This window comes from Sciurus carolinensis, chromosome 11, assembly GCF_902686445.1.
Source record: "Sciurus carolinensis chromosome 11, mSciCar1.2, whole genome shotgun sequence".
Taxonomy (NCBI): Eukaryota; Metazoa; Chordata; class Mammalia; order Rodentia; family Sciuridae; genus Sciurus; species Sciurus carolinensis.
Window position 1 is genome coordinate 34,186,582 of NC_062223.1, and position 23,676 is coordinate 34,210,257.

The 23,676-nt window shown below is 62.3% G+C and overlaps 2 protein-coding genes across 8 annotated transcripts in view; one reads left to right on the forward strand and one right to left on the reverse strand.

The window, feature by feature from the left end:
* LOC124959453 (putative cuticle collagen 80) lies at positions 1-14,602 on the reverse strand. Its single transcript, XM_047517908.1, has 3 exons — positions 14,531-14,602; positions 10,972-11,661; positions 1-1,383 (listed from the first exon to the last, which is right to left on the reverse strand). Exons 1-3 carry the CDS (start codon positions 14,600-14,602, stop codon positions 1,279-1,281), a joined length of 867 nt encoding a protein of 288 aa, XP_047373864.1. The 3' UTR covers positions 1-1,278.
* Positions 10,297-23,676, forward strand: part of Tp53i11 (tumor protein p53 inducible protein 11) — a 15,636-nt gene continuing 2,256 nt past the window's right edge. Inside the window, exons 1-7 of one of the 7 annotated variants that reach the window (XM_047516765.1) lie at positions 10,297-10,511; positions 19,970-20,033; positions 20,578-20,734; positions 21,445-21,503; positions 21,739-21,787; positions 22,219-22,315; positions 23,432-23,533. In XM_047516765.1, coding sequence (XP_047372721.1) covers positions 20,606-20,734; positions 21,445-21,503; positions 21,739-21,787; positions 22,219-22,315; positions 23,432-23,533 — 436 coding nt within the window. In that variant the 5' untranslated portion in view covers positions 10,297-10,511; positions 19,970-20,033; positions 20,578-20,605. Of the gene's footprint in view, positions 10,512-11,138; positions 11,264-19,876; positions 20,067-20,577; positions 20,735-21,444; positions 21,504-21,738; positions 21,788-22,218; positions 22,316-23,431; positions 23,534-23,676 lie in introns of those variants that run through there. The other 6 variants (XM_047516764.1, XM_047516762.1, XM_047516767.1 and 3 more) reach the window with 6 other exon arrangements.

Sequence of the window (23,676 nt, forward strand, 5' to 3'; positions counted from 1 at the left end):
CTGAAGATTTGAAATGTTATGCCTCTTGTCTCCTTGACGACCTGGTATCTTGGAGGAAAGACTGGGCTCCCCTCCCCAGCAGTCTGGGAAAGGGCCTCTCCGACCTCTTTAGAGAGGATAGGGCCCGGAGGGAAGGGCGGCTCATCCAGGGATGCAGCCCAGGCGTATTCTCCTCTTAGGACCCTTGGAGTCGGCCGTGCTGGAGAATGGAGAAGGGTGTGTGGCGGCTAGGACAGCCCAGCTGTGTGTCCTTGGTTAAATCAATGAACTTCTCTGAACCTTAGGAGAGCAACACGGGGCCTACCTTCCTATCCTGCCTAACAGGATTACTACCAAGAAGAAAGGTAGTAGCTCAATACACATGAGATCTTCAGCACAGAGCTGGCCTGGCAGCCAGCCCTGGACACCCTGCAGTTATCCTCCCTGTGACCTTCCCAGGATGAGCACTGGAGAGGGTACAGTCAAGGTACATTTGGGTGACACCACTTACCGTCAGCTTTCAAAGCTTTCCAGATTCCTCATCTGTAAGTGGGAGTGTGGGACAGAACTATGTCGCTAGTCTCTCTTCCAGAGCTGACTTTCCATCACTCTATCACCTTCCATAGCTCCCATGCACCCTTCCCAGCTCAGTTAAATGCAGGACCCCTAGGAACCCTTCTCTGAGATCCCTGAGCTGTGGGCCTCTTTGGGCACCCCTGGCTCCATGTTCTCCCATTGGCTTTTGCAGGAAAAATGTGTCCCTGACAGAGTCCCACACTGGCTGTGTGCCACTTTAATCTCCGATTTCCAGCCCCAGTGAGCATCATGGGAGGAGAGACGTGTGGTCAGTTCCCCTGGGCTCTGTTCCTTCTCTCATGGGAGCAGAGGAGGCTCTAGGGAGGGGTCCAAGGAGTTCCCGGGAGAAGGCGGAACTGACTCAGGACCAGCAGGGTTGCTGGCGGACCCAGGGAAGAGGGTTCCGGCTCTGCCAGTCAGACATCGCAGAGGTGTCTTTGGGAAAGTGGACGCTGGCACATTCCAGAGAGGGCAGGGCTGTCTCAAGAGTGGCGCCTCGGGGTGCAGCAAGGGACGTGCATTCCAGGGAGCTGGGCTCTCTCCAGACCGAGCTGTGATCTCCAGACTCCTGCTCCTCTTTTAAAGGAAAGGCGTCGAGGGGCTGGTGCGGGGCAGTGATGTCCCTCGGGTGGTCTCACAGGGGGTTCCGGGGTGATGGTCAGTCTGGGGAGTCAGGTTGATGTCCTCTTCACTATCTGATCGGCAGATGTGTGGAAAGCCCCCTCAGTTAGGTTCCTCAAGATACCGGAGCTCTTTGCTGGTGTATTTATGAGCCGTGATCAGCAGGGCCGGGCCCATTTCCTCCAGGAGCTGGGAGATCTGACGGGCCTGGGAGAGGAAGGAAACTTCTCAGCTCGGCTGCTGGCGGTCCTTCCTGGGAGCCCCTTCCCACCTGGTTCCCACTGCTTCTGACGCCTCACTCCCATTTCGCAGACGCAGACACTGAGGTTCCGCGATTGAGCCCCGGGATGCGGCGCGGGAGCCTGCGAGTCCCGGAGCGCCGGCCTCAGGGCTTCGCAGTCCTAACACCTTAAGTTGGTGGCTTGTCCCTGTTGCCGGCTGTGCGGGCCTGTTTCCCCGTTCGCATTCTCCAGGCTGCGGGAGGGAGGGTCGCCCGGCAGACGGCAGACAAGAAAAGGAGAGGGGGCGGGAGGGCCGGACCCAGCGCGGAGGCGCGGGGCGTGGGCTTTGTGGCCAGCGCCATCTGCGAGGTGGCCTTGGCCCCCGGGAGTCGCCGGAGTGGGGGCGGGGAGGCGGCAGCAGGTGCGCGTGGGGGGAGTTCAAAGTTGAGCGACACCCCCCCCCAGTTCCAATCAGGCTGGGGGTACTCCAGGGACCCCTCCACCTTCCTGAACTCAGTGAACTTAGCTGTCACAGGACCAGCGTGGGGGCCCTGTGGGTGCCTGGGAATGCTGCCTGGGCCGGACCTTGGACACAGTGAGGGGCTGAGGGGGTCTGCGGGGTCAGGAAGGGTTTCCAGAGAAAACAGGATTCCAGCTGAGGAAGGAAGGGCACAGGCAAGAGCCCGCAGATGAAGGCGGGATGTGATGGGAAGAGAATCCAGCAGAGGGAACAGGCAGGGCACGGGCACGGCCCCAAACCAGGACAGAGGGACAAGAGGGGACCTGGGGCTAGCTTCTCCACCAGACTATGAACAGCTCTGATGCAAAACCATGGATTTTCTGTATCTCTGGAAGTCTGGACACATGCATCCATTGCTGCAGTTGTTTTAGCTGGAAACATTTAAAGTTCATTACAAAATCTTGCAGAACAAATCGACAGATCTATGTGGCCTGTGCCCCGGGGCTGCATTGTACTGCTGCACAGGCTGCGCACTGCACCACTCTGTCTGCGCCTGTGGCCCTGCTATACACTATCATTTTTTAGTAGTGATCACTCATTTCTTTCTCTCTCTCTCTGCTTATATAATGTGAATCGCGAACAATCTGGTGCTAAGTGAGAGAGAGTCTCCATCCTCAAGAAGGAAGTGTTTCAGAGCAGGGAGATAAGAGAAATGGGCACTTTTGGAAATGGAAAGGCAGTCTTGGATGGTGGAGCCATGAGTGACAGGTCTCAGGGGTTCAGTGGTCTGGGACAGCCTCCCCGGGAGGGGAGATGGCAGCAGCCACGTTGGAGAGGAACGGGAAGGGAAAATCAGCCTTGGGGACTCAACAATAGCAAGGTCAATGATAATAATAATATTCAGAGCACTCAGCTCTTCGTAGCTGGTGAAACAGAAAGGTGCCAATCGGTCTGCGTTGGGCTGGGTAAGCCGAGGCTCAGAGCGGGGCAGTCCTGCCCCAGGCCTTGCCTCTCCCCTGACGCCTTCTGTCTCCACCGTCCTGGTCAGCTGACCCGAGAGCCCTGGGGACAGCTGTCCTTCCCTGCTGCAGGATGTGGGCTGCTAGTCCAGGTGGGCCTTAGTTTACAGCCTGGGGTGACGGGCAGCCCGGCGGCTGGATGGCAGGTGCGTGGCGAGCCCTTCCCGAGACGTGGCGGAGCCGTTGGTTCACTGGGACGCTTCCTTCCGCCAGGCCTCCCGCACCCCTTCCTCAGCCCCCCGCAGAGGGCTCCCAGAAGGCCCCGGGCCAGGAGCAGCCCAGGAAGAGCCCCGAAGGGCAGGCAGAAGGAGACCTAAGGGAAGCCTCACGCCGAAGGGGTACTGTTGCCTGCTGGCCCTTAACTGTTTCTCAGGTAATTACCCAAAGCATCCTGTGAAGAGGCTGAGGCAGGAGGAGCGCAAGTTCAAAGCCGGCCTCAGCAACTTAGCGAGGCCCTGCCTCTAAATGAAAGATAAGAAGGGCTGGGACGAGGCTCGGTGGTTAAGCACCCCTGGGTTCAATCCCAGGTACCAAAAAAAAAAAAAAAAAAAAAAAAAAAATCCTGTGAGGTGGGGGGGGGGTGGCTCGGTGGCAAGGCACCTGACATGTGCAAGGCCCCAGGTGTGGGTCCCAGCACTGCAAAGATGATGCTCCTGTAAAAGGGACATGCGAAACAGAAGACAGTGGAAACCCAGGCTCTGCCCCTTATCAGCTGAGTTACTGACCTATGGAATGGAGAGATCTGTCAGTGGCCCCTCCGCAGGGCTGGCGTGCAGAGTCCATGAAGTCACCCAGCACAAAGTAAGTGCTCAGGAAACACTAACCAACATCAGGAGGCTCTTTGACCAATGGGAAAACAGGGGCCCAGGAGGACAAAAGTCACTCAAGGTCACACAGCTAGGAATACACAGCCAGAGGCAGGTCTGTGAAATCTTTCCCTCCCCCACCTTTTCCTTGCTTCCTCCCTCCCTCCCTCCCTCCCTTCCTTTTTCTTCCTTTCTCTTTCTTCCTTTGTGCTGGGGACACAAGCCAAGGCCTCCATGTGTGCCAGACAGGGACTCTGTGCCACCTCCCTAGCCTACGCCAGAGTGTGAGGACCAACAAGCATTAAGCCCTCTGAGGTTGGTCCCTCACCTCAAAGCCAGCCCATGCTGTGGGCTAAGGGGCTGGGCTGGGGCTCTGGGTAAAGATAAGCTGGAGGCTGAGCCCCCATCCCAGACGTGTAGCCTGATGGGGGCAGACAGATGACAAAAGCTTCCGCGAACAGTTGGCGGCTGCTGTAGCCAGGTGCTCCTGGGGCTGCGAGGGGCACCCTGAGGCTTCCTGGCAGTAGAGGGTTGGGGGCGGGGCAGGACTGCCTGGCAGAGGGCCCAGCCTGAGCGGAGGCCAGGAGGCTTGAACTGCCAAGGGTGTTCAGAGGAACTGAGGCCCGAACTGATCCCTGGTGGTTACAAAGACCCCTTGTGAGACCCAAGGCGGGAGAGAGCATGGGCTTTGGAGCTGAGGAGCTGCAGGACTAAACTCTTCCGCGCACGAAGTCAACCATGGGCCTCAGTTTCCCATCTGAAGAATGGACCACCTCACAGAGGTTGTCGAGAGTTGGACACACAGTCCGGGACGCCTGGCACCCAGGAGTCCTGCGTGCCAGGCGCTGCTCCCCTCCCCCACCGCAGAGGGATGTCGGGGCAGAGGGACGCTGTGGGTCAGGAAGGGAGGCTGGCTCAGCCTTCGGGTCCCTGGGGCAGATCTGCCTCCCGGGGCGGAGGGCTGCGTTCGGCCACAGGGGGTGGCCCTCTTCAGGTCGCCGATCGGGCACGAGGCGGGTGCTCCCGACAGATGCTCCCTCTGCCGCCGGGAGCCCAGCTAGTGAGCGCGCCACGGCGCCCGGCCTGCGCCCGGCTCCTGGCAATTACATAACGAGGCCGGCGAGGCGAGGCCGCCTTTGTTACTGCGCTCCGCCTCGGCAGCGCCCCGGGAGTATTAATAAACCGATCGCTCAAAATGCCAGGCTGGGCTGGCTTCATGCAGATTTGGGTTGGGGCGCCCGGGACCGAGGGACCGGCACGGCCCGCCCCTGCCCCGGGAGGGAGGGAGGTGGGCTCCTCCCCGCCTCCTCGCCCCTCCCCCCACACCTTGCCCAGCAGCCTGTCGGGGAAGGCGAAGGGCAATATTCCGGAACCCAGAGCTGTGGGCTCCACGCCCAGCCCTTCCCCTTCCCCAGGGTGGTATCTGACCTTAGCCCTACCTGTCAAATGGGCCCGGTAGTACCTAAGCGTGGGTTTAAATGAGATCATACAGACTCAACTTCAGCTGATTCCAGAATCCCTTGGCTGGCTCCGTGGGACGCAGGTCGCTGCCCCTGCCACGCCCCCTCCAGAGTCTCTGATTCTGTTCTCAGCTGAGACTGATAATTGGCTTTTCCAGCGTGCACTCCCCCGCCCCCCTCCCCAACATGCTTGGAGAAGCACACGACTCTAAAGCCATTTATAAACAAGCATCTGCTGGCAGATGTCCCCGTGGGTCTGGGCGGCACTGGGGAGGGTGCCGCAGAAGTGGCTTTGCCTTGCAAAAGGATCGGCAACCCCTGGCCTGCTTGGTGTTGGAGCCAGAGCCAACCTGGGCTCTGGGCCAGACCACCAGTGAACTTACCGTGTGACCTTGGGCACATGTAACTCAGGGGGCCTTGGCTTTCCCATCTATAACATGGTGTCAGCAATGACACTGACCACGACAGATTTAAGATTAAAGAACTAGCTGGGGCCCGGTTCATGGGAAAGGCTCAGTGGTAAAGCCCCTGGGCCTGGTACCCCGGTGGCCCGCATCCTCCTGAGCAGGGAGCAGGTGAGAGACTCGCCACAGCCCTAGATGGATGCTCAGGCCTATAACCGTGTCCCCATAGCCCAGAGTGACTGGTGGGGGACTTTACCAGGACAGGATTCTGAGGAGGGGGCACCCAAGCTGAGGGTCCAGTGCCTGCTACCCTCCTTCGCCACACACTGATACTCCTCTTGGCTGGGCCTCAGCACCACTCGAGGAGCAGGGCCCAGCCTCCGGCTCCTGCTTGTCTTGTGGAATGGTCAGGTGTCCCCCAGGGGCACTTGTAGTCCATCCAGACTGAGGTCGGGCAGCAGCGATCCTGGGCTTGGAATGTAGGTCCTCAGACTGCTGCTGGGGGGTGGCTCCCACAGACAGTCACACACTGCGCCCGCTCCCTTCCAGCTCCCCTGTTCCTTCAGCACTGAGTCAATGACCATCTTATTGGGCACTTACCACGAGTCAGGCCCAAGCGCAGGCCTCACACGCACATCTCACTTAACCCAAGTGCCCTCTGCATCATTGGCCTCTCTCTATGTGACAGATGAACACATTGGGGCTCAGAGAGGCTGAGCAACTCGCCTACAGTCACAGAGCTGGTTATCAGGGGGCTGGGACCTTGAACCTCAACCCAGGATGGTCTGACTCCCAGGTGCCATCTTCCCGGCCTCCCTGAGCCTTGCCGCGTGGGAAGCAGGCCAGGGCTGACCACAGTCTGTGGTCCCCGCGCTGACCCACTCTGCCTTTGGGGAGACCTGTTAGCTCCCGCCCCCTCCGGATCAGCTCTCTCTCACAGGTAAGGAACTGCCTGACACTTCCGGTCCCAGCAGCAATGCCAGCAGCACAGGGGATGAGTCACAGGAGGAGGGCAGCCATGGGGGCGGGGGCTGGGGGAGGAGGCCGGTCAGTCTCCCCGCTGGAGGAGGGAGAGGAGGCAGGACCTGTGGGGAGGCCTGTCTGGGGCTTCCTGAGCTTCCAGATATTTCTGCTGGCCCCCAAAGCCCCGTCCAGCCCAGGACCACAGGGCTGGAGAGGAAAGCACAGAGGTCATCAACTGAGGAAGGAAGCTGGGGACAGCAGAAGGGGAACCGGAAGGAGCTGAGAAAGCCCCGCCCCTCTGCCCGCTCCCGGCCCGGGGAGGCCCCTTCTGCCTGGGCCAGGCCGAAGCGTGCGCCCGCCACCCGCCTGCTGCCCGGCCTCCCCGAGAGCCGCCCTCCGCAGTCCCCAGAGCACAGCCGCCCGGCTCCCTCCTGCTGAACGGCACACTGGACCCCTGCGTGTGCACAGCAGGGATCTTCTCAGTGGCCTGATGGGTGGCGACCAGAGGCAGGTGGGATGGGCAGAGGCGGTGGGTGGCCGGGCCTGCCTGGAGGATGCCCCCTGCGGCCCCTTCCTGCCGCACCATGAGCTGAGCATCTCCCTCCAGTTCACTCTCCCGTGATGCTGGGCCTCACCTCTGCCCGGGACAGTGAGTCAGCTGACCATGGACTGAGACCTCTGATACCAGGAGCCCCAAATAAACTGTCCCTCCTCTGAGTTGTTCTTGCCAGGTGTTTTGGTCACCGCGATGCAAAGCTGACCAAGACACAGGCGCTGACCCTGAGATTTCTGGAAATCCCGTCATCCCCATTCTACAGATGAGGAATCAGGCTGAGAGGGTCCCACAGGCAGGATTCGAATCCCGCTATCAGCTCCAAAATCCCTGGCCACAAACACTACAGGCCTCTAGCAACGTCTCCACCAGTGCAGGTCCCCAAGCCCCAGGGTAGGGCGGGGTGTTCATTGTTGAAAACTGGGCCTCAGGTCCTGGGCCCGAAGGCCAGGCCCAGCCCCTGCCCCAGCCCCTACCCCAGCCTTTCTGCTGCTTCCTGATCCGGGTGGCACTGAGGTATCTTTGAAATCAGATTACACCCTCATTCTTCCTCCAGGATTCACAGGCCGTAAGTGATTCTGGCGACAGACACTGGCGGCCCCTCACTGCTAGACCCCCCTGCTCAGGCAAACACAGACACAGGGACACAGTCAAAACTCCTTCGCTCCAGGGAACAGACAGGTCCTCAGCCCTTGGTAAGGGACCTTCCGGCCAGCCCTCCTGGCTCCACCCCCACCCCCACTCTACTGGGCTCTCAGAACCTTTCAGCGCAGTTAAGAGTCACAATAATCATGATAATAATAGGAATCAGCGTTTCCAGTTTGCAAACCTTTTAATCGAATCCCTCACTTGACTCTCAAGCTCTGAGAGGCAGACGGTTCTGTTTCCATTTTTCAGGGGCAGCGGAGGGTCATGTAGCCAGGTAGGCGCAGAGCTGAAGTCGCAACCCCTCCTCCCTCAGTTCACGTTCTTCCTCCTGCGCTGCAAATAACCAGATGCCTCCTGGTTACTGCCACCCTGCCAGGTGAGCTTTCTACACCCCGCACCTGGGGCACCATGCAGCCCTGCAGCCCGAGGACTGTCCTGGGCTAGACGCACGTGCACTTGCCTTTAAAGTAGCACACGGGAGCGAGGGAAGCGGCCTTCGAGGGCAGCCCGAGGGAGCCCGGGCCAGGGCACGCTGCTTCTAATAGGCAAGAGGCTTTCCCAGCAGTAGTAAGCACCTGTCACTAGCAGCGTGCAAGCAAGAGCCAGCACAGGGCTGGCAAGGGACCCTGGAGGAGGGCTCCCCACTTTCAGGGTTGTTTGTGGGCGGCCTTGGAGCTGTGCCTTCTGTGGGTCTCCCTATCGCTTCAGCTGTAACTGACAGTGTCCCCTGCCACCCTGGGCTGGCTCCCAGGAGGCCTGGAGCCCGCCAAGGACAGGGACGGGCCCCAGCATGCCGCACCTTGCCAGGCACACAGGAAGGGCCCAGTTAGGACTCCCTCCTTCACAAACGATGGCAGCGCAGCCTCGCCCGACCTGCGATCCAGCTTAGGACACAAGCAACCCAGAGCCCTGCGTGCCGGAAGAGCAGAAGAGGGAGGGACGAGGAACTTGCTCTCCCGGCTCCCTCCAGCTGTGTTAAGGCACTGAGCTGTGGCAATGACCAGGACAGGGTCCCGAGTCAGGTGGCTCTTGGGTCTGTGCTCCCCCCAGCTCACCCCTGGAGCCACACACCTGTTGAGCGATTCATTCCTCATTGACTACCACCAGTGAGGTGTTAGCTGCAAACAGAGTTGGTGGCACTACGACCATCAGAGTTCAGTTACCTTGGTGATCAGGACAGTGAACAGTCACTGCGTGCTATAAGCCAAGCACTGTTCTGTTTACTTCCTGGCAAAGGGCGCAGCCTCTTGTGCCCAGTGCCCGCTCTGTGTGGCACACCAGCCCTGAGCACCTGGCGCACCGCCCGCGCTCAATAAACCCGAGCTGCCCTATTAACTTGAAATCTCTACAACCAACAGAGGTGCTTCCTGCTGTGGGTCACCCCCATTTTGCAGATGAGGAGATGTGACATGAGGTCAGGTAACCTACTTGCCCAGGGCACACTGTCCCTAAAAGGCAGAGCCAGGGTTTGAAGCCCAGCTGTCTGGCTCCCGAGCCTGCTTGACTGACCTTTAAGGAACTAGTGCAGAAAGATTCAGACCCAGTCGGGAGGCCCACCTAGCAAGAGGCCTGGGCAGCCCTTCCCTCCCGCTGTCCTACTTACCTTGTGAAATGGAGCATGTCATCTGCCTGACTTTCCTTTTCCCTCCTCCAGACCCACTGTGGCCACTGTCAGAAAAAATCTCAGCGTTTCTCTAAGCAGGAGGGTGCAGGTGAGATGGGGTGGCCGGGGAGCAGGTGCTGGCCCTAAGGTCCAGAGTGAGCCAGAGGCGCACCTGCTCTCAAGGGCCTGGTTCTTTAGGCTGGCAAGTTCCCAGAGAGCCTCCGCGATCCTCACCTCACACCCCCAAAGCCAAGTGCAGAGAGACAAACGCTCTGACAACTGTGTCCCCAAAGCGTCCCAGAGCCCCAGATACAGTACAATTGCCAGCAGCATCCCTGGGGTTGGATTTTAGGGTGGAGGAGGAAGGTGGGGGTTGAGGGAAGAACAAAGTCACACCGAGCATGGGGAGAGAGGGTGGGCCTAGGCTGGAAGCAAACATGACCCACGACCCTCTGTAAAATGGGATTAAGCGTCCACTCACGTTGACTAACTGGACCGACTGGTATCCGCTCATCATTTCGAGGCGGTTGTGAGAAGCAGATGATTCCAAACTTGCAACTCCGTGAGCACATGGCGTCTGCCCCAAGCCGGAGCTCAGAAATGGTGAGCGTGCTCACACTTGGATGTCGCTGCCAGACAAAGCGGTCCCTTCCATTTTAGACCCCGGCCTAGGCGAGGCCATTCAAGACAGGATGATCTGCCAATCCACGGGGATGCTGGCAGTCCCGGAAAAGGGGCGCTGTCCTCAGAATCTTCAGAACTTGCCAACAAAGTCCTCCTGGGCGGCGCGGGCCACTCTGGGGGTGTCCCCATCCTGGATTTCCCTTGCCAGGCGCCTTCTCCCAGGCAAGGGTGCGCCCCCCGCAGGCGATCTCCAGCAAAGCTTTGGTTGGAGAGCCCGGGGCCCGGTCCCCCAACCCCTCTGCTCCCGCCCCGGCGGCCACCTCGGGGGCGAGGCAGCCGGGCGCGTGGGAGGGGACGGCGTGCCATTGGCTTGTGAGCGGCACTAGAGGAGGGACCAGAGCGGACCGCCAAGACTCGGGCAAAGCCTGCGGCGCAGGAGTCCAGCCGGCCCTGCCCTGCCCTGCCCTGCCCTGCCCTGGCCGCCCGGAGCGGCAGCGCGATGTGAGGCGTGAGGGCCGGAGGTCCCCGGGCACGCCAGCTCCGCGCCGCGCGGGCGCCAGCATGCGCTAGCCACGTAAGTCCGCCGCCCGCCGCCGCCGCTGCCTGCGCAGCTCAGCCCGCGGGGCTCCGCGGCCGCAGGGACCGCCGGGGGCAGCAGCACCCGCGCGCGCCGGCCGTGTGCCGGGACCGCCGGCCACCTGCGGGTTCGGCCGAGACCCAGCGGGTCCCCTCCCCGGCTCCGCCGGGCGCCGTCCCGCCGCCCCTTCGCGCTCTCCCGTTCCTCTGACTCAGTTTCCCTGTCCCCCGGCTTCTGCCTCCGCCGCCTCCTTCCTCCCGGACTGTTTATGTCACCTGGGCCTCCGGGTCTCCGGCTGGCGCCCTCTTCCTCGGAGCAAGAAAGAATCGCAGCAGTTTGCCCCTCTCTGGGGTCTCTGTCCCCGGCGCACGGTGCTCTGTCCCCTCCCCCTCCGTTTCTCTGCCTACCGCACCCCTCCCGCCTTTGTTCCCCGGCCCGACGAGTGCGCTGTACAAACTTGCGGGTTCCCCGATCTTCGCCCCCGCAGGGCTGCGGACCGAGCTGGTGGCGGGGTTGCAGCTGCCCACAAGTCTGGCGCGACCTTCTGGTGTGGGGCGGGGGGTGGACGGGAGGAGGCGGGGGCACCCTGCTGCCAGAGAGCCCGGGTCTCAGAAAGTGGGAGGCGGGGTGCGGAGCCGGGCGGCAAGCGACAGATCGGAGGCGGCAGGGGCGAGGCCGGGCGAGACCCCAGTGCCGGGGCTGGAGAGCAGCGGGAGGAACGCGGGCCGCGGCGAAGCCCCGGCTCAGAGGTGGGTAGAGGCGCGCAGGTGGTCAGCGACGCCCCCGCACCTCCCCAGGCCGCGCGATCAGCCAGAAGAGAGCGGTGTGGCGCCGGTGGCCTAGAGCACGGCGGGCCGGGGCCCCTCCGGTGGGCAAAATACTCGCACCCACCCCCCGGGAGGAAAGGCAGGAACGGCGTGCCCACCCCCGGTGCGCCCCCAGGGCCCGGCGCTCGCTTTGGGTCCCTCTGCTCTCTCTTCCCTGGTCCCCTCCCAATCGGGCGCTCCCGCCTCCTCCTGGCAGCCCCCGGGAAGCGGGTTCCTCCGCGCGAGCCCTGGAGGCTGTGGGCGGGACCCCGGCGGAGGCCCGGAGCCCGGAGGCTTCTCCGAAGCCCGGCGCAGATGGCCAAGGCCGCCTCACGGCCCCACTACCCGCACTTCCTGTTTGGTTTCTTTTAGAAAAACTTTTCTGGGCTGGGCCGGACTGTGGGGAGAAGTCCCCGGGGCTGCAGGAGGCGCACCCTACTGTGCAGCCCCCTGGACCTTCATCTCTGGTGGCCCGTGAGCAGGGGGCCAGGACCCGCAGCCCGAGGATCCCAGGGACACGGGGGTCTCTTTGTTGAAGGACCAGGAGGGGGCACTGTTCACCCCTTAGCTTGTAGTCGCAGGCGCAGCCAGGCTGAGCAGGGATTTTTGGAATCGGGTAGTCAGTCCAGGAGAGTGTTCTCCAGGTCTCTGGTGTTGCATCTGTAAAATGGAACGCTGTCTCCTGATGTCCCCTTTGGCCCCAGCGTCTTAGAGCCAGCTGCCTGTCTTCTTTTGTGCCCACGGCTGTTCGAGTCATCGAGATTTTCAAACGTGGAGTGGGACCCACCTGTTCCCTACAGAGCCCTGCCCTGGGGACCCTGCAGCCTCTCCAGTCCTGCCTGCCCGCAGCCCCTGTCCTGGCTCCAAGGCCAGCGCCCTCTGCTAGAGGGGGTCCTGCCTCTCCGGGTGGGTGGTGGGCATTCCCAGCACCCCAGGTTCACACGGGTTGCTCTTCACTTTTACTGAGCCACACGTTGTAAACACTATGCCAAAAATTACATATTAAGCAAAACCCAGCGCAATTCCAGCCACTTGGGCAAACAACTGTGGACAAAAGGAAGCTGCTTGTTCTCAAAAGGGAGCTGACACTTACGGGCGGGGCTGGCATATAACTAATAAAGAGAGTCTATAGCGTACTGGGAGCTGAGGGGATCATGAGGAGTGCTGGGGTGCTGAGGCGGGGGTGGCACTGCCATCTTAAATAGGCACAGACCTGCATGGTCAGGTAGGCCTCCCCAGGGGGCTGCTCACTTTTGAGCTAAAGCTTTGAGGGAGTGAGCTGTGCAGCTGTGGGGAGCAAAGGTCCTTCCTGCAGGGCACAGCTGGTGCAAGGGGCCTGGGGCAGGAACCAGAGCTGGGTGGAATGAGGGGGCAGGGAGGAGAGAGGAGGCGAGGCCAGCTGCGAAGGGTGGGAACACACCCCCGTTTTTGCAGATGAGGGAATGTTGCTCAGAGATGATACATGAAAGTCACTTCCCTGTGGCCACCCCCTCCCGTGGTATCTCTGAAGCTGGTTTGGCTTGGTTGAGGGAGAAACAGGCGAAGAAATTGAGTCTCCCAGTCCAAACGACAACAGCAACATTATTATCAAGTCTGTTCTACAAGACTGTCCTATTGCAGGTGACTTTGTGCCTCTTCCCATCAGGGAGAGGTAGGTATCATTACCACACCCATTTAACAGAGGGGGAAACTGAGGTCCAGAGAGGCAGAGTCCCTGACCCAAACCATGCAGCCAGTGAATGGCAGGGTCAGGATGTCAGCACCAGCCTTTGAGGGACCTACGCCTTTAACTTCTAAGCTACAACCCTCGATGTTGGGGAGACTCATTCCTGGACTGTGGTTCCGGAAAAGCAGGGGGACGGTCTCCCTGTCAACTGACCCAGAATATAAATCACCTCTTGCTTCTGAAAAAAAGGCCTCAATACGGCAGAGCATCCCTCCAGGGAAGCCCCTCCCTCCCTCCAGGGAAGCCCCTCCCTTCCTCCCCTCTGCACCCTCCTCTCCTGGCCAAGGTCCTGGGCAGCCTCGGGTGGTGGTGGGGGTAGCCCAGCTGCTCTTGTTCTCACAGATCCCTGGCCCCATGGGAGCCGGAAGCCCAGCTGTGCCAATGACAGCGGTAGCCGCCTGGAGGGCCCTGGCATGGTCGCCAGGCCACGGCAAAGGTGGGCCCACTCTGGATTGAAAAGGACAGGAATTCTCCACATGGCCTGCCCTTTGCCACTGACCGTGGAGACAGGAAAGGCCCTCTTGGTGACTTCTGCATGGTGGAGGGTGGCGTCAGAGGGCTGGCCCTCCCTCCCACACAGCAGCAGCTGGTCGAGGTCCCCAGGGATCCTGTCCGCCCTGCCCTCTCAGCCACTCTGGCCAGCAGGGAATGGTTTTTGGTTTTTTTGCCCCTGAAACTTTGGGCATGTTTATAACAAAAGCTGAGGTTTTCCTCTGCCTTTCTGGAAACTGCATGGCTTTGAAAGGGAAGGGACCCGTGGACGAGGACATCCACCTGGCCCGAGGCGCTGGGGGTGCGGGGTGGGCAGGGCTGCCTGAGCCTGGCTGGCGCAGAGGGACGGGTGGGGGAGAGGGGCCGCGGGAGGCAGGAATCGGGCGCCAGGACCTTGGGGGGTCTGGAGACCTCCTGCCCACTCGTGAGGACAAGGACACTGAATCCCAAGACAGGCCCGGCTCCCAGGGCAGCAGACCTGGCTGAGCTGGGCCTCGGAGCCCTGGCCTGCACGGCGCGGCCTCCTGGCGGCAGGGAAGCCCTGCACTGCCAGCGCCCGGCCGTGTTCCTGGAGGTGCCTGGGATCCCTTCCTGGCTCGGTCGGGGGACAGAGCCCTGCCGCAGGGGCACATCAGGCCCCCTCCGCGCCTCGCCCGGCCATTCGGGGCAGCCTGGCCGCTGAGCCCAGCAGGGGCGCTGAGACCCGAGAGGTCAGCAGCTCCGCCCTCCGCTGGCTGGTCTGCCTGGGAGGAGGCCGGGAGGCAGGCCCGGCCTTCACCAGCCTTCAGAGCGCTCTGCTCTCCGGGGACCCAGGGAGGGACGCTCAGCATAAGCCCCCTGTAGCCTCGCCGCAGCTTCCCCCCTTGGCCCATGTCCCCGAGGACCCCCCAAAAGACCTGCACCCCAGAGGCCGCTGTGCTGGTGTCAGTAACAGCCCCTCCTGTGCCACCTCTTCTGCCTCTGGTGACGGACCCCAGGGCAGCCTCCCTCACGGTCAGCATCGCACTCGAGATGCGGGCCACTGTGCCCAGGGGACCCCAGGGCCCAGGCCCAGCGGAGGCCATTTTGCCCCAGGCTGCTGGCTGTCCGGGAAGGGGCCACAGATGACGCAGGCTCTGGACACCCCCGTGGCGAGCCGAGGCTCCATCCCTCCCTGCCTGCCACCCGTCCCAGACCCCATTTCCAGCTATTTTGTCCCAGTGATAACAAAACAATGGGCTCCAAGTTGCGGCCCTTCCCAGGTCCCGCTGTGGGTCCAAGGTCTTAACCCCAGAGACGCTGGACCCCAGGAGGAGCTCAGGTGCTCAAGGACAGGTGCCCTGGGTGAGGTGGCTTGCAGCTCAGTTCTGGGTTGGAGCTCACCAACCTCCTCCCCTCCTCCACCATCTCACGTATGCGCGTGTGCACGCACACAGTACACACACACATTCACACACACGCACACATGCACACACACAGTACCCACGCAAACACATGTACACACGCAAACACGTGCACACACAGTACACACATGCACACACATGCAAACAGATGTACATGCACGCACACAGTACACACATGCACACGCACACACAGTACATGCATGCACACACATGCAAACAGATGTTCATGCATGCACACAGTACCCACGCAAACACATGTACACATGCAAACACGTGCACACACAGTACACATGCACACACAGTACACATGCACATACACACACAGCACACACATGCACACACATGTAAATACATGTACACGTACGCAGCACACACAAACAGATGTACGTGCGTGCACACAGGTGCACATTACACACATGCAAACACATGTATATGCACATACTACACACATGCAAACACGTGTACGTGCATGCATGTGGTACACAGATGCACACACACAGTACACATACACACAGGTACACACGCACACATGTACACACATGCACACATACATGCACATACGCTCCTCTCAGGATGTCTAATTAATGCACCGTTCGTGGTTAACGGTTTGAAGGCCAGCTCTGCCACGTCCCTCGAGGGACACTTGGACAGGTCGCTCTGGCCTTCGTTTCTGGTCTGTGAAACGGGGGTGAAGTGGACCATTGGCATGGGGCTGGGTGGGGATCATCAACTCCTGATCTGGACTGTGCCCTTCCCACCCGCCCTGCGGCTGTGGGGAGCGCCCTTCCCACAGATGGGGGGACGGTTACTGCAGCTGTAACCAGCTGCTTAGGGAAGGAAGTGGCTCCTCGGTGGAGGAGCTCCGCAGAGTGACTTCCCCTCGTCTCCGAGCTGAGCTGCCGCTCGCTGGTGGCTGTTCCGGGTCCCTTCCTCTCCCCACCCCCGCCCCAGCCCCTCAGGGTTTTTAAGCCAGTCGGGACAGCTCTGCCGGCCACCCGTTTCTATGGAAACCAGGCTTCCTGGGAAGGACACAGGGAAGTTGGGGGAAGTCCTCCAGGATCTGCATAGGAATGATGCCCGGGCCCATCTGATCTGCTGCCCAGGGCTGAGCCGGGCAGGCGCCCATTAATTATTAATTGCTCTCCTCTGTGGGGCACATACCAGGTGCCAGGCCCCTGGGCTGCGTGTTCTCATTATTCTGCATCTTGAACCTGTGAGCTGAGTGGAAGCAGTAATCAGCTTTCACCGATGAGGTCATGGAGGCACAGAGAGGTTAAGTAATTTTCCTGAGATCACAGAGCTCTGAAGAGAAAGAGTTGGTTTCCTCAGTCATTAAGGAAATGCTTCCCCACCCCCGCTCTGTCATCCTCTGTTGACACTCATGTCCCCAGATAAATTCCTCTCTTCCTGGCCTGGTTCACACTCTGGGGACGTCACTGGGCTCTGGTTGCTGCCAGTGGGAGTCATGTGGAGATTCCTTCGCTGGCTCCTGGGTCACAGGGGAAAGGAGATCGGGTGGGGCCACAGGGAGCCCGGCCTCGGCTGCGGAGACTGCCGCTGCGGGTGGCCAGGTCCTGCTCCAGCCGCACCCCGGCCCCTCCCACTCCTGAATTCAGTCCCCAGTGTGGGCACTGTCCTGGCCCAGGGAACAGGGGTGACAGAGATCCCTGCCTGGGTCACTCGCTTTCGACCCTGGCCCAGCGCAGAGGTAGGGGCAGCGCCAGGCCCGGTGTCCTGGTCCAGCCCTCCTTGAGCGGGCAGCATGAGTAAGGTGGGGGCGTGCGAGCCGGTGTCCTGCCCAGGGCCACTGGAGCCGCAGGGACTGGGCAGCCTGGAACCCGGCTCTGCCTCACGACAAAGCTCCGCTCCTGCCCTGAGCCAATTGCTCGCCGGGGCCTCGAGTGTGTGGCTGGAGCAGAGCCCTGGCCCTCAGGCCCTCCGCCCCGCCACAGCAGTGCCCAGTGTCCCGGCTGCAGCTCCTCCCGCCTCTGTGGACAGAGCACCTACTGTGCGCCTCAGGCCAGCCAGAGGCTCACTGGGGCACAGAACCTTCCGGGCTTCACATGCTCCCTTTGGGGAACCAAACTGCCATGAAGTGAGCAGGCACAAGCGGGGTGTGGCCAGGAGGGGCGGACACTGGGCCCTGGGGAGCCCCTGGCAGGGGGCCAGGCAGCGGTGGCCTTGACGAGCGAGGCGCGTGGGGCGAGGGAGCAGTGGATGCTTGGTGGCGGTGGCGGGGGGCTGGGGGGACCTTGGTTGCGGGGAAGCGCCCCCCTCCTCTGTGGCAGCTGCGTGTGGATGGAGGCCCGGCCTGTCCTTGGCCAGCCCCAGGCGGCGTGGGGAAGTTCCCAGCTTCAAAAGGCGCCTGGCGGGGCCACAGGCCCAGTGGGCCCCGGGCCTGGCGCTGGCTTTTCCCTGCACAGCCGGGTGGAGGAGGAGGCCGGCCCAGCCTCTCCCCTGCAGCGTGGAGGGCAGTTTTTTTTGGTACCTGGGATTGAACCCAGGGGCACTTGACCACTGAGCCACATCCCAGCCCTATTTTGGTGTTTTATTAGAGACAGGGTCTCACTGAGTTGCTTGGGCCTCCCTGAGTTTCTGAGGCTGGCTTTGAGATCCTCCTGCCTCAGCCTCCTGAGCCACTGGGATTACAGGCACCTGGCATGGTGGCATTCTTATTACCCCACTTCACGGGGGAAGCTGTCTGAGCAGCGAGTGGTAGTGACTTGCCAAACGCCACCCAGCCGGTGAGAAGCGCAGCTGAGACTCACAGGGCTGCCTACCCTGAAGCCAGTGTTTGCCTGGGGTGCCCTGGGTGGAGGGGGGCAGGTACCCTCTCCATTTTAAGGTACTGGATGTCTTTTTTAGGACCCCTTCTTTTCCAAACTATGGAGAGGGAGACTGAGGTACAGAGAGGTTAAGCAACTTTCCCCTAGGCACACAGCTAAGAAGCATAGACTGGGACTGGAAAATGACCTGAGCAAGGAAGCCCTTAGCCATGGCCCTAGCTTTGGCATTCGGGGCTCTTTATGAAGCCCTTGTGGCATTGCTTTGTGTCTCCTCAGACCAGCTACAGGCAAAATGTAGGGTAGTTGCTCCCATTTCACAGACGAGAATCCAGGGGCTCAGAGACGTGTCGCTTGCCCCAAGCCGGGCTGGCGGGGGCCCCTCCCATGCAGGTGGGGCTCCTCAGGGAGTCGCGGCCCCCGCCCCGCCGGGCTCGGAGTGGGCCCCACGAGTGCTCTTGGGGTGCCGTGCCATGCGCTGGGAGGGGTCCGGGGCCCAGGTGCCAGCTCGCTTGGCGGGATTGCGTCGGGCAGCAGGTCCTGCCTCACTGGTGAGAGGGAGCTTGGGATGCCGGGGCCACCTGGAGGGCAAGACCGATGGCAGCAGCGTGTGGGACGCGGAGGCTCTGGAGCGCCCGTGCTGGCCAGGGGACACGTCAGGGCACTCTGGCAGCCAGGTGACACTGTCCCAGAGGTCACCGTAGCCCTGCCGTGCCCCTGCTGAGCACGCCCGGCTGGGCTCTCACCTGAGGGACATGAAAATGTGTGGTCCCACCCAAACCCGGGGCCTGCCATGACAGCGGCTCTGTTTGTGATGGAGGGACACGGCGGGGGGGCGGGGGGGGGGACCCGATGGCCTCGGTGGCGAATGGACTGCAGACGGCACATCTGGGCGTGGCTGGCTCTGCAGGGACAGGAGAGGGCCCCATGCCCAGGGCCGGTGTGACTCCCCAGGTCACGTGCTCCCTGCTGCCGCGTGCGTGTGTGTGTGCGCGTGTGTGCGTGTGTGAGGTGTGCGTGCGAGTGTGTGAGGTGTGCATGTGTGTGTGAGGTGTGCGTGCGAGTGTGAGTGCGTGCGTGTGTGAATGTGCGTGTGTGCGTGTGAATGTGCGTGTGTGTGCATGCGTGCGTGTGCGTGAACGTGTGTGTGCGAGTGTGTGCGCGTGTGTGTGTTTAGCTAGTGGGGAAACCAGACCAGGCGACAGTGGTGGAGGACAGACCCTGCTGCCGGGAGCGGGGTGCGGGCTGTGGCTGGGGAGGGAGTTTTGGGGTGGTGGCACTCCCCGCGTCCAGACTTGGAGGCGGCAGCTCCGTGGATTATCCGTGGACTCAAGTCCACAGAGTCGCACGACAGAAAAGTCCGTTCAAATGAAGGGAGCACCTGGGGGCCGAGTGGGCGGCCGGGCCAGGCGACCTGGGACGCGTCCTTCCATGAGGGACGGGCTGGGGACCAGGCTCTGCCCTCTGCCTCTCACGGGCTCTTGTGGGCAGCCAGGCCAGGCGGTGGGAGGGACGCCGGCCCGTTACAGCTTCCGTGTGGATTCACGGGACGGTGGTGGCCAGGGATGAGGCGTGGGGACAGTGCCCGAGGCCTGGCAGGAGCAGTGAGGTTGGGTGGGGCCCTGGCTCCCTGTGACCAGGCCGTGTCGTGTGGTGGCAGGTGCCTCTGCAGGGCTCCGACTCTCAGGGTCCCCGGGGCACGTGCACAAGGGGCAAAGGAGACACCCCCATTCCGTGGGCGAGGACCTGAGGCAGGGCTCAGGGGCCGTGTGACCAGACATCACCCCACTAACGACCCCTGCACTGCCCCCTGCTGTCCCTCTGACCATGGACGGGCGCAGGGTCCCTGCTTATCTGCCTGAAGCCACGGCCTCCCTGTGCCCTGGGGGACTGCTGGCGCGTCTTTGGGCGCTCCCTTTAAGAGCTCGCAGGCCCAGAGTGGGGGGCAGCCTGGGGACATTTCTGCCCTGTCCTGCAGCCCTGGCTGGGGCTCAGAGGACCAGACTGGCTTGGGGACACATGGCGCTGGCCGGCGGGTGCTCTGAGGAGGGATGGGTGGCTTCTATGCTTCCTTGCCTTGCCAGGGGTGGCCGCCCAGGCTCACGGGGAGGCCAGCGGGGATGCAACTGGTGTCAGTCTGGTCTGAGGAACATTCTGGTTTCCTCCTCTGCAGAATGGGTGTAAGTAGTGCCCGTCTTGCTGGTGGCTGTGTCTGAGGAGCCCAGGGCCACCATGAGACCAGCCTGGGGCTCTTCCCTTTCCTCAGGGACACTCCTGTCTCCTGCTTGGACAGTGCCAGCTGCCGGGGAGGACGCAGCTCATCTCTGACGGTCAGACTCAGCACAGCGCCTGGCTCCCAGGAGGTGGGGAGACCTGCGGGTGTCCCCGGCGGCTGGAGTGGGGGCTGTGGGCGTGGAGGGGGCGTTGGGGGCAGGGCGGGGCAAGGCCTGGGCCCCTGCCAGCCGCCGTCTTCCCTGGGGTCACTGCCCCCTGGTATGCCCCTCCCCTTGCTTGGGTCCTGGGGTTGGCAGGCGGTTGTCTGGAGAGCCCGCAGGGGGGCCGGCTGCGCAGCTCGATCGCCTGGGCAGCCAGCATGGCCAGGACCCCGAAATCAGGAGCCCTCCCAGGCTGGGGCAGGCGGCCCCTGGCCCAGGCTCCCAGGAGAGCGGCTGCCCGGCCTGACTGCCCTCCGCGGCCCAGGCCCTCCCGTGTCCACCGGGTCAGACGAGTTCCCAGAGGCGGAAGGGCCTGAGCAGCGTCCGCCCCACTGTACCGACGGGCAAGCGGAGGCCACGCTGCCTCTGCCCAGGCCCAGGGCGTGGCCTCGCGGGACGCGGCGCAGGAACCGCGGCTGAGGCCAGGTCTCTCCCGCAGCCCTCTGCAGAGGCCACTCGAGGACACGATGGCGGCCAAGCAGCCTCCACCCCTCATGAAGAAGCACAGCCAGACCGACCTCGTGAGCCGCCTGAAGACCCGCAAGATCCTGGGCGTGGGCGGGGAGGACGACGACGGGGAGGTGCACCGCTCCAAGGTGGGCCCGCAGCCCTGCCTGCCAATCCAGGCGCCTCTCAGCGGAGGCCCCCGGGGCGGCTGGAGCCTGGACCGCGGTCGCTGTTGGAGAAACTCGATGGTGATGCGGGGGGCGGTGCAGTGAGGAAAGCCGAGCGTGGGCATGAATGGAGGCCCGCCCGGGGATCCCACAGCCCTGGGGAGTAGATGCCATTATTCACCCACTTTACAGATGAGGAAAACTAACACTCAGAGAGGGTAAGCCACTTTCTTGAGGCCACACCAGTAAGTGGCAGGAGCTTCCATTTTTTGAAGTTTTATTTTGTTTTGTTTATTTTTGGTACTACCAGGGATTGAATCCAGGGGTGCTTTACTACTGAGTTCTATCCCCTTTTATACAAGCTACATTGTCCTTTTTAGTTTTGAGAAGGTCTTACGAAGTTGCCCAGGCTGACCTCGAACTTGGGATCCTCCTGCTTCAGCCTCCTCATTTTCTGGGATTACAGCTGAGCTGAGCTTCCTTTTTTAGCCACTTTACTTCCAGCTTCTCTTAAACCCAGTGCCAAGGGGGGGCAGGAGCGGGCAGCCTCAGTGCAACCTGCCCAGCCCTGGGGGAACCTTCTGCCAGGCCCCAGTGGGCCCCTGAGCAGGCCTGGCGCTGTGGGAGGGGGCCCTGCGCTGCGCTGCTGAGGCCCCGCCCCTCCCGCCTCTGACCCCGCCCCGTGTCCACAGATCAGCCAGGTCTTGGGCAATGAGATCAAGTTTGCTGTCCGGGAGCCTCTGGGGCTCAGGTGAGCATCCGCCCTGAGTGTTGTGTGTGGGAAACGGGTCTGTGTGTTGGCGAGGGTGCAGGACACCCTCCTCTGGCCTTGGCCCTGTCCCGCGTGTCTTCTTGCCCTGTGTGCCACCCCATCCCGATACCCACCCCAACCAGCCACTGCTGGGCATCTTGGCTGGAAAGGGGCAGTCCCCTGGGGCTGGGGCTGGCCCGGGGTCCTGGCTGTGACCTGGCCCCTGTCTCTGCAGGGTCTGGCAGTTCGTTTCTGCTGTGCTCTTCTCCGGCATTGCCATCATGGTGAGCCCCTGTCCCCAGCCCTGTCCCCCCACAACCTGGCCTCCAGCAGGCAGATCCTGGGCCTCCCAGCTGGCTGGACCCCAGGACTCAGAACTGGACACAGGCCCTGGGTGTGGCTCCAGGCCCCCTCCCGCCCTCACAGGGGGCTCCTCCTCACCGGCCCCTGGCAGCCTGTCCCCACGCTGCCGTCATGCTGACCCCTGGGAGGACTCTGGCTGCCTCCCAGGGCTGGCTCCCGCGTCCCTGCCCTGCTGGGACACGCCGCATTCCATGGGCAGTGGCCCTACTCCTCGTCCCAGGAGTCCCAGAGCCTCCTGTCCTGTGGATGGTGGGGGCAGTGGTGACCTGAGCTGCCCGAGGACGCTGGCTCTGACGCAGGAAGTCCACCCCAGCCCTGAGCCTGACCTCGGAGCCCCTCCCACTGTCCCCAGGCCCTGGCCTTCCCTGACCAGCTCTATGATGCTGTCTTCGATGGAGCCCAGGTCACTAGCAAGACCCCCATCCGCCTCTACGGTGGCGCCCTCCTCAGTGAGTATCCTGGGCTGAGGGACCCCAGGGACCTTCCTCTGCACTGGGCTCCCCTTCCTTTCTGGAACTGGCTGGGGCAGCCACCCCTCCTGTGGCTCGGCTGCTGGGTGTGTGCTGCCATCTTGTGGCCACAGGTGGGAAACGCAGGGGATTGGTGGTCGTGCTCTGGGATGCGAGATGAAGGAAGCCCAGGTGACCCTTCCAGGCCTCCCAGCCTCCATGGAGGAGGCAGGCTCAACACACTATTCACAGAGCTCCTCACGCCCACCCCATCTTTATCCTTGGAGTGTTTAACCCCTTCTGCTTCCTCTAATCTGAGTTGCACACTGCGACTGTTAGGAAGGTGAATTAGTTTTCAAAGCTCAGCATTGGTGGCATCTCTCCCCTTCCCTACAACATGCTATGGCTCCCTATTGCCTCCAGAATAAATCCCTGGCACCTCTGCCTGGCATTGAAGAGGTGGATCCATCCCGCCTCCTCATATCTACATTCCGCCCGAACCTGGCTTCCAGCCACTCCTGATGGCGCCCGCTCCCCACTTACACTGTGTCCCCGCCTTGTACACGTGATGCTGTCCATTCGCCCAGGGCCGCTCAGAGAGCTGAGAAAGGGAGCGTGGAGCTGAGCTGCGCTGCCTTCCCGCAGTGGCGGAGCGGAAGCGGGGACTCAGGGGGTCTGGGGTCCGCTGTGTGCGCATCTGGGCACACCTGGGTGAGCTGGCTCGTGCCGAGCCCAGTGGTGATGCTTCCACTGAGAACCGTGGCCCGTCCCACCACCCCAGGCCAGCTCCTGGGCGATTCCTCCGGGGCCTGGGGTCTTCTGCTAGTTTGGAAAGAAAAGCCCAGGTCGGCAGGAACCTGCGGCTTCCACGCAGAGCTACGGCGGGAGGGCCGAGCCGGTCTGGAGCCCGCTCCTCCCGTGCGGCAGATGAAGAGTCCCAGCAAGGGAGCAGGGTGGGCCCAGGGTCCCCGGGCCTCGCAAGCACCATGAGCAGGGTTAAGAGCAGGGACCCAGAGGGCGAGGGCTGGGGACAGCGTCTTCCTGCGAGAGGGCAGGGTGAGGAATGGGCCCGAGGGAGGAGGAGCCGCCCCTCCCATGCCCTCTGTCCCCGTGCAGGCATCTCCCTGATCATGTGGAACGCCCTCTACACGGCGGAGAAGGTCATCATCCGGTGGACCCTGCTCACTGAAGCCTGCTACTTCGGGGTCCAGTTCTTGGGTGAGTCTGGAGGCCGGCGGTGCGGGAGGCCGACGGAGGGGCAGCGGGCAGCCCTGGCCCCTGAGGTTTGCAGAAAGGCTGGGGACCTGGCCTGGGGGGAGGGGGACGGCGGTGCGGGACCCCGGGGTGCAGAGCCCGTCAGC